Below are 15,946 nucleotides of genomic sequence, written 5' to 3'. Positions count from 1 at the left end.
ATATTTCAAGTTGTCGTTTACTGCCTCTGAAATTCAGCTGTTTGCAGAGCTGGTCCAGAGTTAAAAATCCAGTTTTATGTTGCTAATATTGTGCTCCTCCCACACTGTCTGAGCAACATGACTGGGAAAAAAGTGAGGTCATGCTGGAAGGGGGACTAGGCTTGGTTGTTCAAGGTAATGTTTGTGAAAGCACTAGTGAACCAACAATGTCATGTCCTATACAAAATGCAACTGACAACTTTTGTTACTGGATGGGCTAATCCACTACCTTTCTTTGGCAGACGCACAGCAGTATGCCTTGTTGATGATACCCAGAAAGAGCATGTGCTCGAGTGGATTGCAAGCACAGCTTCAAGTGGCCTCTCCTCCTCTTTCTCCACCTCAACATCACACCCAGTACAGTCCAGAGGTGGCACGCAAATTACCCTTGCTTTCCCTTGCGTCACAACTCTCTAACCATACAACTGACTGTAGTGAACCACAGATAGGTGCATCTGAAGAGCTGTTCAAACATTCTATGCCATGGGCATCAGATGTGTACTCAAAAACTTCAAAAGAGTCAAGAGAATTAAATTGGCACCGATGCTTAACATTTTTTTACCTTGGGTCCAAGGCAGGACAAAGTACTGTGCGGCAGTGCTGTACTGTGCTGTCAGGGCAGGAAGAGGAGGAGGGTGACTCTAAGGGTGAGTAATGTGATAATGAGGAGGAGGACGAAGAGGTTATGTTGTGCTGTAAGCTGCAGGTAGTGATGCAGCCATGATGAGCAATGCATCCTCAGTTGCAACTGTGGCAGTGACCAGCAGCGTTCATGGGTCTGCAGCTCGCAGGGGTGGCAAAGGATGATCCAACTCACATAATCTTCCAACTTTGCAAAAAAATGAGTGGAGGGAAAAAGTGCAATAATTAATAATAATAATAATAATAATTTTTATTTATATAGCACCAACATATTCAGCAGCACTTTACAATTAAGCGGGGACATGTACAGACAAAAAATTCAATACAAGTTAAGCCAATTTAAACAGTGACATTAGGGGTGAGGTAGGGACAATCTTACAATCTTACAATCTACAAGGCAATGGGGGGACACAATAGGTGAAAAGTGCTTGTTATTTCAGGTCTGGCAATTATTATAAATAGGGATTTTCATATAAAGCTGCATGATCCGGTCATCAGCCCGTGTGTTTAAGTGCAATAGTCAAGTATCAAGTGCAGTTATCATGTGCATGGAGGGTGTGGAGACAGATGAATAGTAGGGTGCAGATTCAGAATAATATTTGGAAGGAGGGAACAGGGCAAAGTTAGTTTACTGAGTAGTTGATGTGGTAGGCTTGTTTGAAGAGATGAGTTTTTAAAGCGCGCTTGAATAGGTCGGGGCTAGGTATCAGTCTGATCATCTGGGGAAGTGCATTCCAGAGAGCTGGCGCAGCATGAGGGAAGTCTTGGAGACGGAGGTGCGAGGTTCGGATTACGGGGGATGTTAGTCTTAGGTCATTTGTAGACCGAGGGCACGCGTAGGGCGATAGACAGAGATGAGAGAGGAGATATAAGGCGGTGCAGAACTCTGAAGAGCTTTGTGGGTGAGAGAGATGAGTTTATACTGGACCCTGTAGCGAATGGGTAGCCAGTGTAATGACTGGCACAAGACAGAGGCATCGGTGAAGCGGCTGTACAGAAATATGAACCTGGCTGCCGCATTCAAGATGGATTGGAGAGGAGAAAGTTTGGTAAGAGGGAGACCGATCAGAAGAGAGTTGCAGTAGTTCAGACGAGAATGAATAAGAGCAACAGTAAGAGTCTTAGCAGTTTCAAAAGTAAGAAAAGGTCGGATTCTGGAGATGTTTTTAAGATGCAGGTGACAGGAGCGAGTGAGTGATCGGATATAGGGAGTAAAGGAAAGTTCGGTGTCGAATATGATCCCAAGACAGCGGGCATGCTCCTTGGGAGTTATCGTTGAACCCTCCAGGGTAATTTCTATGTTGGGTAGAGTGAGGTTAGTATAATTTGACTACTACATGTATGAACCTTTACATGTGCAATCAACATGCATTACTCTGGGAATCCCAGTGAGCAAAAATGCAGACCAGCAGACCTCAACAACCATCAGCTGCCCCATCAATTACATCTGCTCCACCTCCTCTGTTACTGTGCCAAATGTTGTGATGCAGGTCTCCGACAGCAGAACCTCAGGTTCTTTACCCGCTCCAGTCACGCTGACTGAGAGCCCGCCGTCAGCTGAAACAGCAGCAGACATGCCTGCTGTTTTTGACTGATCTCAGAGAATGAGCACACTACAACTTTCTCAATTCACCATAATATCTCCACCTGCACCTCACTCATGGTCCAGCAGTTTGTCCTGATCACCGTACTCCACCCTCTCTCAGCACTGCAGTCAGTTCACTGTCCCGCAGTTGTGGTCACGTAAAAGATTGTTTCCTCCTACACATGACAAAGCTAAGAGGTTGAACTCCATCATGTCCAATCTGTTGGCCATGGAAATGATGCCTTTCCGCCTGGTAGGTACAGATGGTTTCCGAAAGCTGATGGCCGTTGCAGTCCCCTAGTACCAGTTGCCGAATCACCAATACTTTTCTAAGAAAGATGTGCCTGCGCAACACTAGCATGTCACAGACAACATCACCCAATCGTTGACTAAATTAATGTCTGCCAGGGTGCATAGTGCAGCGCCCCAGAGTCCTGGTCGTTGCAGTACTGTGGCCCCGCCACTATGGGGAGCTATGGTACGTCTGATTGCACTAAGGAGTTTCTCTGACCAGGTACACTCACACCACACTTCACACTCCGGCCACCAGGGGGGGTGGTCCTATCTAGTAGGCCACTCCTCACAACTCTGGTAAAACTGGGGGTTGGACAGGAAGACAGGGAGAAGTAGCTGGGAAGAGCTAGTGAGAGGACCTGTCAGGGATGGGATCCTGGCAGACTCCTCAGAGCAGAACTAACCAGTGCCTAACGGGAATACAGTAAAGAGGAATTGAGACCAGAAGGGGGTCATGCTGTGAGAACGAAGCAACATCCTTCTGAGGCGCAAACAGTCGGTGGCCGGAACGTCGAGCAAGTAAGAGACTTCAAGTACACTGCAAACCACGGCCGGACAGCTAATTACAGGTTGGCTGTCTCACTTAACACCTAAGCAGACAACGGAGGCAGCTGAGGGAGAGGGGCGACTCTAGGGTCCCGGAAGAACTCCAGGCCTACCCCGTCATACGGGTGCGTCCTACCATATCACCTGGAGGACGGAGAGAGAACGAACAGCAGAGACAGACAGAAACAGTTGTGAGGACTATCCCGGGAGCTTAGCAGGGAAGAACTACAACACCCAGCGCTAGAAGGTAGACACTGATTTCCACCTGCAAAGAGAACTCCTGATGTGCCTTTGGACCGGCCGGTCTCTGACAACCCAGTTAACAGCGCTCTGGACTGAGGTCTCCAAAATCTTCAGTAAAGAGGTAAAGAGACTGCAACCTAGTGTCCTCATTATTTACCGCGACCTGCACCTCACAACTGCACCGCTACACCACCACTTATTGCACCGGACGTCCCCCACTGACGAACAGGGCCACGGACCGGGTCTAGCCACCGTGACAACCCCAGGACTGAGACCCAGAAGCCCGGCTCCGGGTACCCCTAGGCCCTGCGGCGGTGTGGGGGCGCTCCAATAGCAGCACAGACATTTGGACGAGCAAGCATGGTCAAATGCGTTACATCTCACTGAATGGGCACTTGGTGACTCTGGTGGCTGTGGGGGCACGCGCTGATCCACAAGTCTTGCAGGACAAACCTCTATATTTCACACTTTCTCCACTTCTTCTGCCTCCTCCTCTACCTCCTCTTGGGCCTCCACCTGAAACCTCAACCTCTGCCTTAATGAGACACACGTTCCAACAGTACAGAGTGAATCCTCACCACCTCCGTACTGTGCAACCAGGGCTCACCACAATCAGACTTTGTTAAAATTGATATGCCTTGTAGATCACACTCATACAGCTGAAGAGTTCTGGACAGCTCTCCAGGCTGAGTTTGAGCAATGTCTATCACCATTGAACCTGGATCCAGGGAAGGCCGTGTCCGATAACCGTGTGAACCTGGTGGCGTCCCTATGGCGAGGCAAGCTCACACACGTGCCTTGCATGCCTCACGTCCTGAACCTGGTGGGACAGCATTTTCTCCACCGCTATCCTGGCCTGTGTGAGAGGCAGCAGAAAGCATGGAAGTTGTGTGTTCACTTCCATTGTTCGCACCCCTCAAGTCATCAATTTGTATCGACATAGAGGTTGTTGATCATTCCAGTTAGCAGGTTGATAAGCGAAGTGCCGACACGGTGGAATTCCATGCTGCACACGTGCAGTGAGTGTGGCAGCAGCAATGAGCCCTGATGCAGTATGTCATGTCGTATAGCCTGCGCCAACACAGTATGGACGTGGGGCATATCACGTTTACGGAGTAGGCACAGATTAAGGACCTCTGCACCCTTCTTCACAGTTTCAAAATGGCTACTAAATAGCATCACTATTCTGGTCATCTATATGCTTGAGCAGACTTTGAATAGCCTGCGGAAGGAGATAGTGGTCCTAAAGGAGGAGGAATAAGCAGAGGAGGATGCGGAAGGGATAGCCTTGTCTCAACTTTTCAGACTGTCGTCACACAGGCAGGTGCCAATGGTGGGTGGATTACTGTGATCGAGGGGGGCTGGTGATAACAGACAAACTGTTAGTGAAGGTGTAAGAGCCAAGGAACAAATGGAAGAGGTAGAGGTGATGGGCAAGCAACTGTCAGGAGATGAAGAGGATAATCATCCCCTCTCTGTTTGTGGTTGACGGGAGGGGACAGAGGAAACAAGCATCAGTGCTACCCAGGCATCAATACAACATGGGCTTGGACCTCATGGAAGAGCCCGATATATGAGATCTTTCTTGCTGCACTATTTACAACATGATCCCCGTATAGTTATAATTCAAAATAGTGCTGACTACTGGGTTGTCACTTTGTTAGATCCACGTTATAAGAGTAAATTTTGCCAGATGCATCCCACCCTGGAAAGGGACCCGCAAATGCTGCTGTATCGAAATATGCTTTTACACAACCTTAAGGGTATGTGCACACGTCCGGATTTCTTGCAGAAATTTCCTGAAGAAAACCGGAAATTTTCTGCATGAAATCTGCATTTTTTTTTTTGCGTTTTTTTTGCGTTTTTTTCGCTTTTTTTAGCATTCTGCAAGCATAATTAGCTGTAGCATTGCTTGGAAAACTGACTGACAGGTTGGTCACACTTGTCAAACATAGCGTTTGACAAGTGTGACCATGCCTATGCAGCATCTATAGTAAAAGATAGAATGTTTAAAAATAATAAAAAAAATAAAAAAAATGGTTATACTCACCTGCAGGCGTCCGTTCCTATAGATGCCGGTGTGGTTCAGGACCTTCCATGACGTCGCGGTCACATGAGCGGTCACATGACCGGTCTCGACCAACCACAAGACCGTGACGTCATCGCAGGTCCTTCACCGCACACCAGCTATAGAAACCGAAGCGGCAGCATGCAGCGGAGAGGTGGGAAGACATCGAAGGTGAGTATATCACTATTTTTTATTTTAATTCTTTTTTTTGGACCAATTATATGGTGCCCAGTGCTTGGAGGAGAGTCTCCTCTCCTCCACCCTGGGTACCAACCGCACATAATCTGCTTACTTCCCGCATGGTGTGCACAGCCCCGTGCGGGAAGGAAGCAGATCAAAGCACTTCCAGGTGTGCGGAACCCCGCAATTTCACATTTTAATGAACATGTTGCTTTTTTTTCCCGCGATGCGATTTTTTCACGGAAAAAAAGGCTACATTTGCACAAAAAATGCGGAATACACTGAAAATAATGGGAGGCATATGTTAGCATTTTTTTCGCGTTTTTATCACGTTTTTATAGCGAAAAAACGCAAAAAAAACACGAAAAATACTGAACGTGTGCACATGGCCTAAGAGAGGTTTTCCCCAAGACAGCAGTGAGGCACAAAGTGTGCATCGCAGCTCTAGACTTCCAACATCCGGCACGTCAAATCATTAACACCAAAACATTAGCAGCAACAGCTGCAGTGGTGGCAGTGGAAGAAGAAATTTCTGTGAGTCCTTTCACTTTTTTTTTAGACAAGCTCATGCACCAGCACAACAAAGTCCAAGTCTTACTCATGGTGAACGACTGGAGAGGATGTGCAGGAGTATCTAGAACTGAATTTCAATACCATTAGGGAGGGTTTGGACTCTTCTCACATTTTGGTTTTCAAAAATGGATGAGTGTCCTGAGCTTGCCTCTCACGCCTTGGAGATTTTATCATGCTCGGCAGTCAGCAATCTTTCAGAACGTGTCTTCAGCGCTGCTGGTGGTGTACTGATGAATAAGCACAGCCAGCTGTCCCCATAAAGTGTAGATAACCTAACTTTCATCAAGATGAACAAGTCATGGATCTCCAAGGACTTTTGCACCCCAATCAGAGACTGTACAGACTAGCCAATGTTGCATTTTTTTAGTGTGCTGCATTGATCTCGCGTAATTGAAGTCTGTAATATCTTTAGTGTGGCTTCTGTGTCTACTGTTGCTGCAGATGTTAACACTAATTTGTGGAAATAAACACTCCTGGTTGGGTGTCCACCTGCTGGTGAAATTGATGCTACTTTGTTAGTGTCTGCCACTAATTTTTGGAAATGTGAACATCCCTGATTGGGTCTCCATCTGCTTTGTTGGCTGTAGTGAAAGAAGTGTTGGTCTCTATTATATTATTTCTATTCTGGTGAAATTGATGCCACTTTGGTGGTGTCTGCCACTAATGTTTGGAAATGTTGAGAGTCCTGATTGGGTCTCTCATCTGCTGGGTTGACTGTAGTGGAAGAGATGTCTCTCCCCATTATACAATTTCTATTCTGGTTAAATTGATGCCATTTTGTTAGTGTGTGCCCCTAATTATTTAAAATTTGAAGACTCCCGATTGGGTCTCCATCTGCTGGGTTGGCTGTAGTGGAAGAGGTGTAGGTCCCTATTATACTTTTTCTACTATGGTGAAGTTGATGCCACTTTGTTGGTGTCTGCCACTAATTTTTGAAAATGTGAACACTCCTGGTTGGGTCTCCATCTGCTGAGTTGGCTGTAGTGGAAGAATTGTCGGTCCCCATTATACTAGTTAAACTCTAGTGAAATTGATGTCACTTTGGTGGTGTCTGCCAATAATTTTTGGTACGATGTAGACTCCTGGTTGTATCTCCTTCGTGTGTGCTGCTTGTAGCAGTAGGCCTCTGAGACCGGAAGGCTTCCACTTACTTTGAGTCAACTACCTGGAGCGCTCACTAGGACTGTGGGGTACTCGGTACCAGACTGGTACTGTTCTTAAAGGGGTGGTCACGGTGGCAGTGACCCGGTCCGTTGCCCTGGGCGTCCAGTAAAAGGGGTTAATGAAAATGGGAATAAAGTCTAATGTAGTAGTGTTCGTGATGCCACCTGTGGTATTTGGCCAGGGGTGGCCGACCCTGCTTATAGGGGGCCTCTCGGGCTGATGGTTTTGCAGCTTAGTGTAGCTCCCCACAGGTAGAGCTTGGTCCCAAGGGCTCCCGCTGTAGCTGGTAAGAGGGATGGTTGACGGTGGGGTGCAGGACTGAGGGTGCAGTAAATAATTGCAGGACACAGGGATAACAGTTTCCTTTACCTTTTATTGGTAGAATTCAGGTACAGTCCAGGGTACAGGTAACAGGTGATGGTTGGGTCCAGGCAGCCTGGAAACAGCTTGGGAACCACTTAGCCAGGTGGGTTCGGAGGCCTTCCCTCTGCGCTGTATATCTGACCCTTGCTGCCTGAAACTCTGCACAAGTCCTCTCAGTGTCTGTATTCTCAACCTGTATGGCTGACAGCTTGAACCTTTCATGGACACTGTCCTTTCTCTGGCAGCCCCAAGTTCCTCACTTGCTGTGGTACCTGCAGGTGTTGGATGGGACAGGAGACTTGCAATCTCCTGCCTTCCGGGTTCAGTGGCTGGGTCTGCAACTCCCACACCACCACAGACCCGTGTCCGGTCTCTTGGCATTTTCCTCTAGGGTGAGCCCACTCGCAGCTCCAGACCCCAGGTTCCTCTCCTTTTGCCTCCTCTTTTCTCACTGTGCCTAACAGACTCTTTACTCACTCCTCCTCCATCCAGAATATATAGGGAAGCTACCCTGAAGCTGGGTTTAGAGCTCCCACTTCTGGCCTGGAGTCAGAACGGTGTTGCATATCAGTATTACCTGATTAAGGGATCCCTCCTTGTTTCCAGGCATGACATCACCTCTCCCTTGAGGAAAGCAATACCATTTTGGCATCCGGACTCCTGGGGTGCCACATACCCATGTTACTATACTTACAGTTTTCTGACATTAGTAGTTTACAAAACTGATATTTCTGCCACCTGAGTGTGGCTGAGCATAAAAGCAGTTTGAGCTGTTGCATGTGTTATCAGGGCTCCCAGTACAGCAGGCCTACACCAATGCCTCACCCACCTTGTCTTAATTCAAAGTTCAATTCAAAGCTGTTAATGCTGGCCCAGACCCTGATAACTCATGTATGGCTGATTGCTAGCATGCCATTCTAAAACTTGTACTGTGGGTCAATTGAGGCCATTTTCCTGGTGTCTTCCCCTAATTTGCTGTGTTTTGGCAGCTTTTGGGCATGTTTGAAGGTTTTTTGTATGTGTTTGTTTTTTCCTCCCATTGACTCCAATGGGGTTCTGCTGTGTTCGATGAATATTCGACAAACAATTCAACAAATTTTGCAATATTGGTGATCATAATCCAAACCGAATAATTAAATATTTGCCCATCTCTATTCACAGTGTATTAAAATTGAAGCAAAAGCGGGGAGAAGCCAGCACTGCTTATGGTCAGAACGCAATACATAAAGTGCACATGCACATATTGATTTCTAACTGTATTTCAAAATGAGACATTTAGCAAACAATTGATCAATTCTTTGAGCCACCCCGCCACGTCAAGGCATTCTCATAATGGGTCAGTCCTACTCTACTTTTTTTATATTCGCTGTGCCCTGCCCTAGGCTCTGTTTAATTGTGCGCCTGTGTCTCAGCCTGTCTCACCCTTTATCTGTGGTGCTGGTTGGGCAGTGGGGAGGTTGGACCTGAAATATCTATGTCTGGAACTGGTCTAGCCCGAGGTAAGTGTTCACACTAGGCAGTCAGGTTAGGGACCCATCCGATCCATGAGATTACCTTGATGTTTGGTGGAAGGGCTCACATTTTTTGGCCAAATTTTGTGCTAAGCATCTCATGTGTTCTTTCATAGATTTCACCCCTCTTTTGCTTTGATATTGGTATGTGGCTTACCACCACTGTTGCCGTGCGTGCTGGGTTATGTACATAATTCTTTCTGTGTTCACTGTGATTGATAGGCTGCTGTACACACATACAGCAGCCCTGCCCTAGGCTCTGTTTAATTGTGCACCTGTGTCTCAGCCTGTCTCACTCTTTATCTGTGGTGCTGGTTGGGCAATGTGGAGGTTGGACCTGAAATGTCTATGTCTGGACCTGGTCAACCTTTATCTGCGTTTTCCCTTTCTGGCACCATGGGAGTGATTCAGAAACGCTTCAGGTACAGCTGGCATTTAATGTGGTCTTGCTTTTAATACATTTAGGAGGCCTATATGGCACAGCCAGGGCCGGCGTCAGCACCTGGTGCACGCGGGCAAGTGCCAGGGCCCTGGCGAGATGGGGGGGCCCATTTACGGTAGTAACGGTACAAGTACTGTACACACACAGACACACTTATGCGCTCCTGGGGGCCCCGCAGCCAGACTACATCCCTGTGCTGTGTGTGTCTTACACAGTGACAGTCAACTCCCAGCCAGGACTCGGAGGCAGAGCACATCCATCATCCCCGTCCCGGCAGCAGGCGGCACAGAGCTCTCTGGGAGTTTTGCTGGCACTGCACAGCTGCAGGAATACTCACCTCTGTCAGCCGTCACCATGGATAGAAAGTCGCTTCCGGGTCGGGTCTGGGACTGAGTTTCGCTGGCGCTGCGGCTGCGCAGCTGCAGGAATACTCACCGCCATCACCATGGATACGAAGAGTCACTTCCGGGCCGGCGGTCGCCTGTCCTGTCACTTCGGGTCGGGTGAGAGCTCAACATCCTAAAAGCTCAGAGAAGATCATCCACATCCACCGTCCAGGTCCAGCGGCAGCGCCAAGCAGAAAGACGAGCAGCAGTCAGGTGCACGGTGCACCCTGTCCCTGTGTCCACAACGGGGGCAACGGCATGACCGTGAAAGTGAATCAGTGAGTGAGTCTTCCTTCCTGGTCCAAACGCATTGTGGGGGCGGGGGATGCAGCCTGCTGAGCCTGGGAGCCGACTCCGAAGACAAGGTACGACCGTACAGGCGGCGGCGGGAGTGGATCATGGTCTCTCGCAGCTCTGTGCAACTTGCAAGACAGAGACAGTACTGTCTCTGTCTAGGACTTGTGCTACAATTTGGTATGTTAGCGATGCTGGGACTTGTAGTCGTAGACTACTGTATATACTAAATGGCTGGCTGTGTTATATACTACATCACGGGTCTGTGCTATATACTACGTGCACTGTATACTGCGTGGGCTGTGTTATATACTACATGGGCTGTGTTATATACTACGTGGGCTGTGTTATATACTGCATGGCTGTGTTATATACTGCGTGGCTGTGCTATATACTACGTGGGCTGTGTTATATACTGCGTGGGCTGTTATATACTACGTGGGCTGTGTTATATACTATGTGGGCTGTGTTATATACTGCGTGGGCTGTGTTATATACCGCATGGACTGTGCTATATACTGCGTGGGCTGTGTTATATACTGCGTGGGCTGTGTTATATACTGCGTGGCCTGTGCTATATACTACGTGGCCTGTGCTATATGCTACGTGGCTGTGCTATATGCTACGTGTCTGTGCTATATGCTACATGGGCTGTGTTATATGCTACATGGGCTGTCTTATATGCCACTTGGCTGTGGTATATTTCTCTGCTGTATCTGTGCATCATGAATCGTGGTATGTGTTAAAGAGGGGGGCCCACTGAGACTCTTTCGCACGGAGCCCTCAAAAACCTGGAGCTGGCCCTGGGCACAGCGAATATAAAAAACGTAGAGTAGGACTGCCCCATTATGAGAATCCCTTGACGTGGCGGGGTGGCTCAAAGAATTGATCAATTGTTTGCTAAATGTCTCATTTTGAAATACAGTTAGAAATCAATATGTGCATGTGCACTTTATGTATTGCGTTCTGACCATAAGCAGCGCTGGCTTCTCCCCTCTTTTGCTATTAAAATTGCATTAAAAAAAAATTTGCTAACGTCTAATAAGTACTAATGGTCTTTCTGTCTCTGTGGATTTGTTCCCAGATGTACAGAGACACTATAAATATAATTGTTTGATACACAATATGCAGAGATTTCTTCATCCTTTACATCTGCTTCATCACAACAGTATTTCTATTTGTTGTATAGGCTACCGCATTTAAAACTCTGACTCCGCTTATTTTCTATATTCAAGTAAGTTTAGGTCCATTGCAAAACTTACATTTGATATCTGCATACTATTTTTTTTCCAGCTTTACACCAAATATACATTTTATGACATATGACAGAGGAAAAATAAATTACTGCCTAATATTAAATTGTATGTTCTTGGACGTTGTAGTTTTTTCATTCTTTTCATCCAAAAGCCAATAACATTTTTACATTCATTTTGCTGTATAAAAGCTTGTTGTTTAAGTTGGACAAATAAATAAGATCATTTAGCTTATCATATAATGTTTTGTAAAAGGTAAAGATAAAATTGAAAAAAAAAACAGTAATTTTACTGATCTCTTTTGGGCTTTGTTCTTATGACAATCACCGTGAGATTAAAATGTAAATTTTATATACTTTTCTCCATTAGCATTCCTAACAACATATACCTATTTATATCACCTGCGGCTTAATAATATTCTCATTCCAGCAAAGAATTGCAATAAATATATACTTATAAAACTATTCCTACAAAATGACAATACAGGCTAAAATAATGTTATATGCATATAAGGTTGATAAACACATAAAACCAAGGATTAGCCAACCTGTTCACAGACAGTAAGTTTCCAAAGGTAGGTAATGTCATAATATCCAAAGTGTGTAATCTACGGAATGTATGTTGATGATGCCCTGGCCGATACCACGTTCCCCAAATACCATCCTTTCAAAAATGGAGTTGTCAGTTCCTGTGAGATGTGAGATCTATTTCTAAGAAGCTCACTCTATCCTTTATCAGGGATAGTCCTGTAGTTGAAGTGACGTCACAATGAACCCTACAACTCCATTTTTTAGAAGACATCATTTGGGGAAAGTGCTACCGTCGGGGCACCATCCACATACATTCCGTGGACTTATACCGCAGATTACAAACTTTGGATACCATCACCAATCATAGTATCTTTGTGAACTTCCCGGGTGTGAAAAGATTGGCTAATCCTTGGTTTTATGTGTATATTAGCCTTATGTGCTTAACATTATATTAGTCTGTATTGTCATTTTGCACAAATAGTCTTTTAATTTTACAAAATGTAAGGTTAGGTTACCTATTTTTCTACAGGTCAGTGCAAATCCTGCTTTACAAAAAAAAATTAGAATGCGTCTACTCTTCACATTTTGTGGCCCATCACTGCATCTGGGCTTCTTTAGTAGGGTGACCTTTAAATTTAGCGGTACCATTTGGACAAGCATGAAGCTTATTATTCCATTTTTGGGGATGTAACATGACCAAAAATAGAAGTTGATTTATGATCAAATTTGTACTTTTCTTTAGATAAAAATTAGCCTAGAAATTCATTCTAAAGTAAAGGTATAGTTGTAACGGACCCTGTATACTTTTTCTGCAGTCTGTTATGGATAGTAACTTAAAAAAACCAAAAACAGACAAAAAAAATGTTACGAAACTGTATTGGGAAAATTATTTTTAGTCACAAGTATATATATAAGTACAAATTTGTATATAAGCAAGAACTTGCACGTAAGGCGTGAATAATTTTAAATGTGTTGGTTGATGTTTTGGGTGCTAATTCGAGATGGTGCGAATGTGTTCGCGCATCCCATGTCATTGGCTACGGCAGTGGTCTGTGGCTTTTGCATAGGAGCAGGAGAACTGCCTCTTATTTGCCAACATCCGCAGCTCTTCTTTTTATTCGCAAAGATGACATTGCACCACCACATTGACGATACGCAAGATCGGCTAATCAAAAGAAGAGCCACTGATGTCTGCAGGTAGGAGGCAATTCTTCCGTTACCCTTGAAGCAGCCGCAGATCACAAACTATGGCAGATGGAATGGGAAGTGTGATCCTAGGGCTGGTATATGCTACCAATAAATCTATAGATTGCTCTATAATAATCAGTCAATCAAAAATAATCAGTTCTCATGCTTCGCACTGATGAGGGCCAACAGCCTGAAACACCGTGTCTGCGAATTGAGATACTGATTTGGCTTTTATCCTAAGTCATATTGCAAGACTCGTTAAAGGGTTGATTGTGACTAGTAGGATCGCAACTTCCAACAGGTGGCGCTATAGAGTTAAATTCCTCTTTTTCTCTGAAGAGGCAATTTGCATATTAAATTTCCTAGAGGAGCATTGCACGGCGAATAAGCCTCCTTACTTTGACAAGCCAGAGATGGTATGTCACTCTCCACAAGGAGAAACCTTACCCCTTAGACCTCAGTCCAGAGCCTCTCGCTAGCCAAATCAGTTCTCATGCTTCGCACTGACGAGGGCCAACAGCCCGAAACACCGTGTCTGCGAATTGAGATACTGATTTGGCTATTTATCCTAAGTCATATTGCATGACTCATTAAAGGGTTGATTGTGACTTGTAGGATCGCTACTTCCAACAGTTGGCGCGATAGAGTTCAATTCCTCTTTTTATCTGAAGAGGCAATTTGCATCTATAATAATCAAGCACTCATAGAGCTCCATCATTACAAAAACAAAAAAGTTACAGGTCTAAAAATATGTCCAAACAAATAAAAGAATAATTTTTATAACCACTACCCCCAGTTACAATGCAGCTGCAGTGTGAATGCCAACTCCCTGCTCAATTAATACCCTATGGGGCTGTCAAACTATGCACGTGCCTTTTCCCAGGGGCCCCTTTGAGAATGAATGGGGCAATGGTGGCTCAATTCTAAATGAGGATAATGGATATAAAAATTACTCCGTCTACCAATCAGTGAGGGTCCCAGCATCTATCGATAGGTGGTAACTTACTTTCACTGGACCACACCTTTAAGGATGCACTGTTCTTTGGTGGTCTACTGGTGGGCCTTTGGCACCACAGTCCAATACCAATACCAATAACTGTCCCAGCAAAAAAATATCCCCAATAATATTGCCAATAACACAGTGCATCCCATTAATGCAAGCTGCTCCTCTTCTCTCTGACGTGGAAGGTGTGTGAATTCCATCAGGTTGGGGTCCACTAGAAATGGCATTAAAAAAAATCACATATATGTTAGTTATAAAAAAAAATACAAAAAGACTATAACAAAATATTGCCTTTTTTTCATATTCTAGAGATGTGCAACATTATTGAAATGTATTAAAAACAGTAACTAAAATAATTCTAAAGGATTTAATTACGTCTCATATTATGGATCTGAACAACACCTCTGGGAAGACATATTTTATTATTAAAGGTATGTCAGATATCCCCAAACTACAGCTTCCATTCTTCCTTATGATGCTTCTTATTTATCTCATCACTCTTGGTGGTAACATGACAATTCTTCTTCTGGTCACCCTTGATCATCATTTCTATACTCCTATGTACTTCTTTCTAGGGAACTTATCCACACTGGACATGTCCTGCTCCACTGTAGCTCTACATCAAGCTCTTATTTCGTTCCTAACGGGAGACAAAACCATCTCGTTTGGTAGCTGTTTTGCACAAATATTTTTGTTCTTGTCATTCACTTGTGATGAACTGTTGATTTTGACGGCTATGAGCTATGACCGCTACGTAGCCATCTGCAACCCTCTACGATACAATGAGGTTATGAACAGCAGAACCTGTTTTCTTCTGGCCGGTGGCTCTTGGATCATGGGTTTTATAAATATCACACCATGCCTCTTGGAAATATCCTCATTCACATGCTACACGTCATTGGAAGTCAACCATTTCTTCTGTGATCCTATACCTGTCATGAAACTTACTTGTAACGACACAACTGTTTTGCAACTCTATATAATTATTGAAGGAGTATTACTTGCCACTTTTACCCCTTTCGTCCTCACTTTTATATCCTATGCTTTTATCATTAGTAGCATACTGAGGATACGGTCTAGTACCGGCAGACGTAAAGCCTTCTACACGTGTTCCTCACACCTGACCGTTGTCACCCTCCTTTATGGCACTCTGTCTTACCAATATTTCAGACCCATTTCTTCAGTCAGCTTAGAGTCCAATAAACTCTCCTCATTGTTTAATACAGCTGCAGTCCCAATATTAAACCCCCTAATCTACAGCTTGAAAAACAAGGATGTGATAGCGGCAATGAGAAGGTTATGCTATTTTAAGACCAAGAAAGGAGAAGTAGAAAATAAAAAGTAGATTACCCGAAAGGAACTGATTGTTATAACATATATTACTTTTGCTATTTTCTAAATGTATAGGAAGAACATAAAACTAAGAACATACTGTAAGATGTCAATCTCTAGAGCTAAAGAAATGACATTTGTGTGTGTGAAGAATATTGCGTAACGTTGATGTGTAGGTAGGACGTAGAAAAAATTCTAACAATACTTTAAACATGTAAGCCTTCATATATTTCCCATAACCACCTGCTATTTACTCCTACCATAAATTCACATTCCTAGTTTGACTTTACAGGAGCTACCTGGCATTATT

At 44.8% G+C, this 15,946-nt stretch overlaps 1 protein-coding gene across 1 annotated transcript; it reads left to right on the top strand.

Annotated features, from left to right (window-relative positions):
* Positions 1 to 14,646: 14,646 nt before the first annotated feature.
* Positions 14,647 to 15,649, top strand: LOC143803767 (olfactory receptor 5AR1-like). Its single transcript, XM_077281535.1, has one exon. The coding sequence runs from the start codon at positions 14,690 to 14,692 to the stop codon at positions 15,647 to 15,649; it is 960 nt and encodes a 319-aa protein (XP_077137650.1). The 5' UTR covers positions 14,647 to 14,689.
* The last annotated feature ends 297 nt before the right edge of the window (positions 15,650 to 15,946 follow it).

This window comes from Ranitomeya variabilis, chromosome 2 (genome assembly GCF_051348905.1).
Source record: "Ranitomeya variabilis isolate aRanVar5 chromosome 2, aRanVar5.hap1, whole genome shotgun sequence".
NCBI lineage: Eukaryota > Metazoa > Chordata > Amphibia > Anura > Dendrobatidae > Ranitomeya > Ranitomeya variabilis.
Note: the sequence above shows the minus strand (reverse complement) of the source record. Positions and strands in the feature narration are given on the sequence as shown.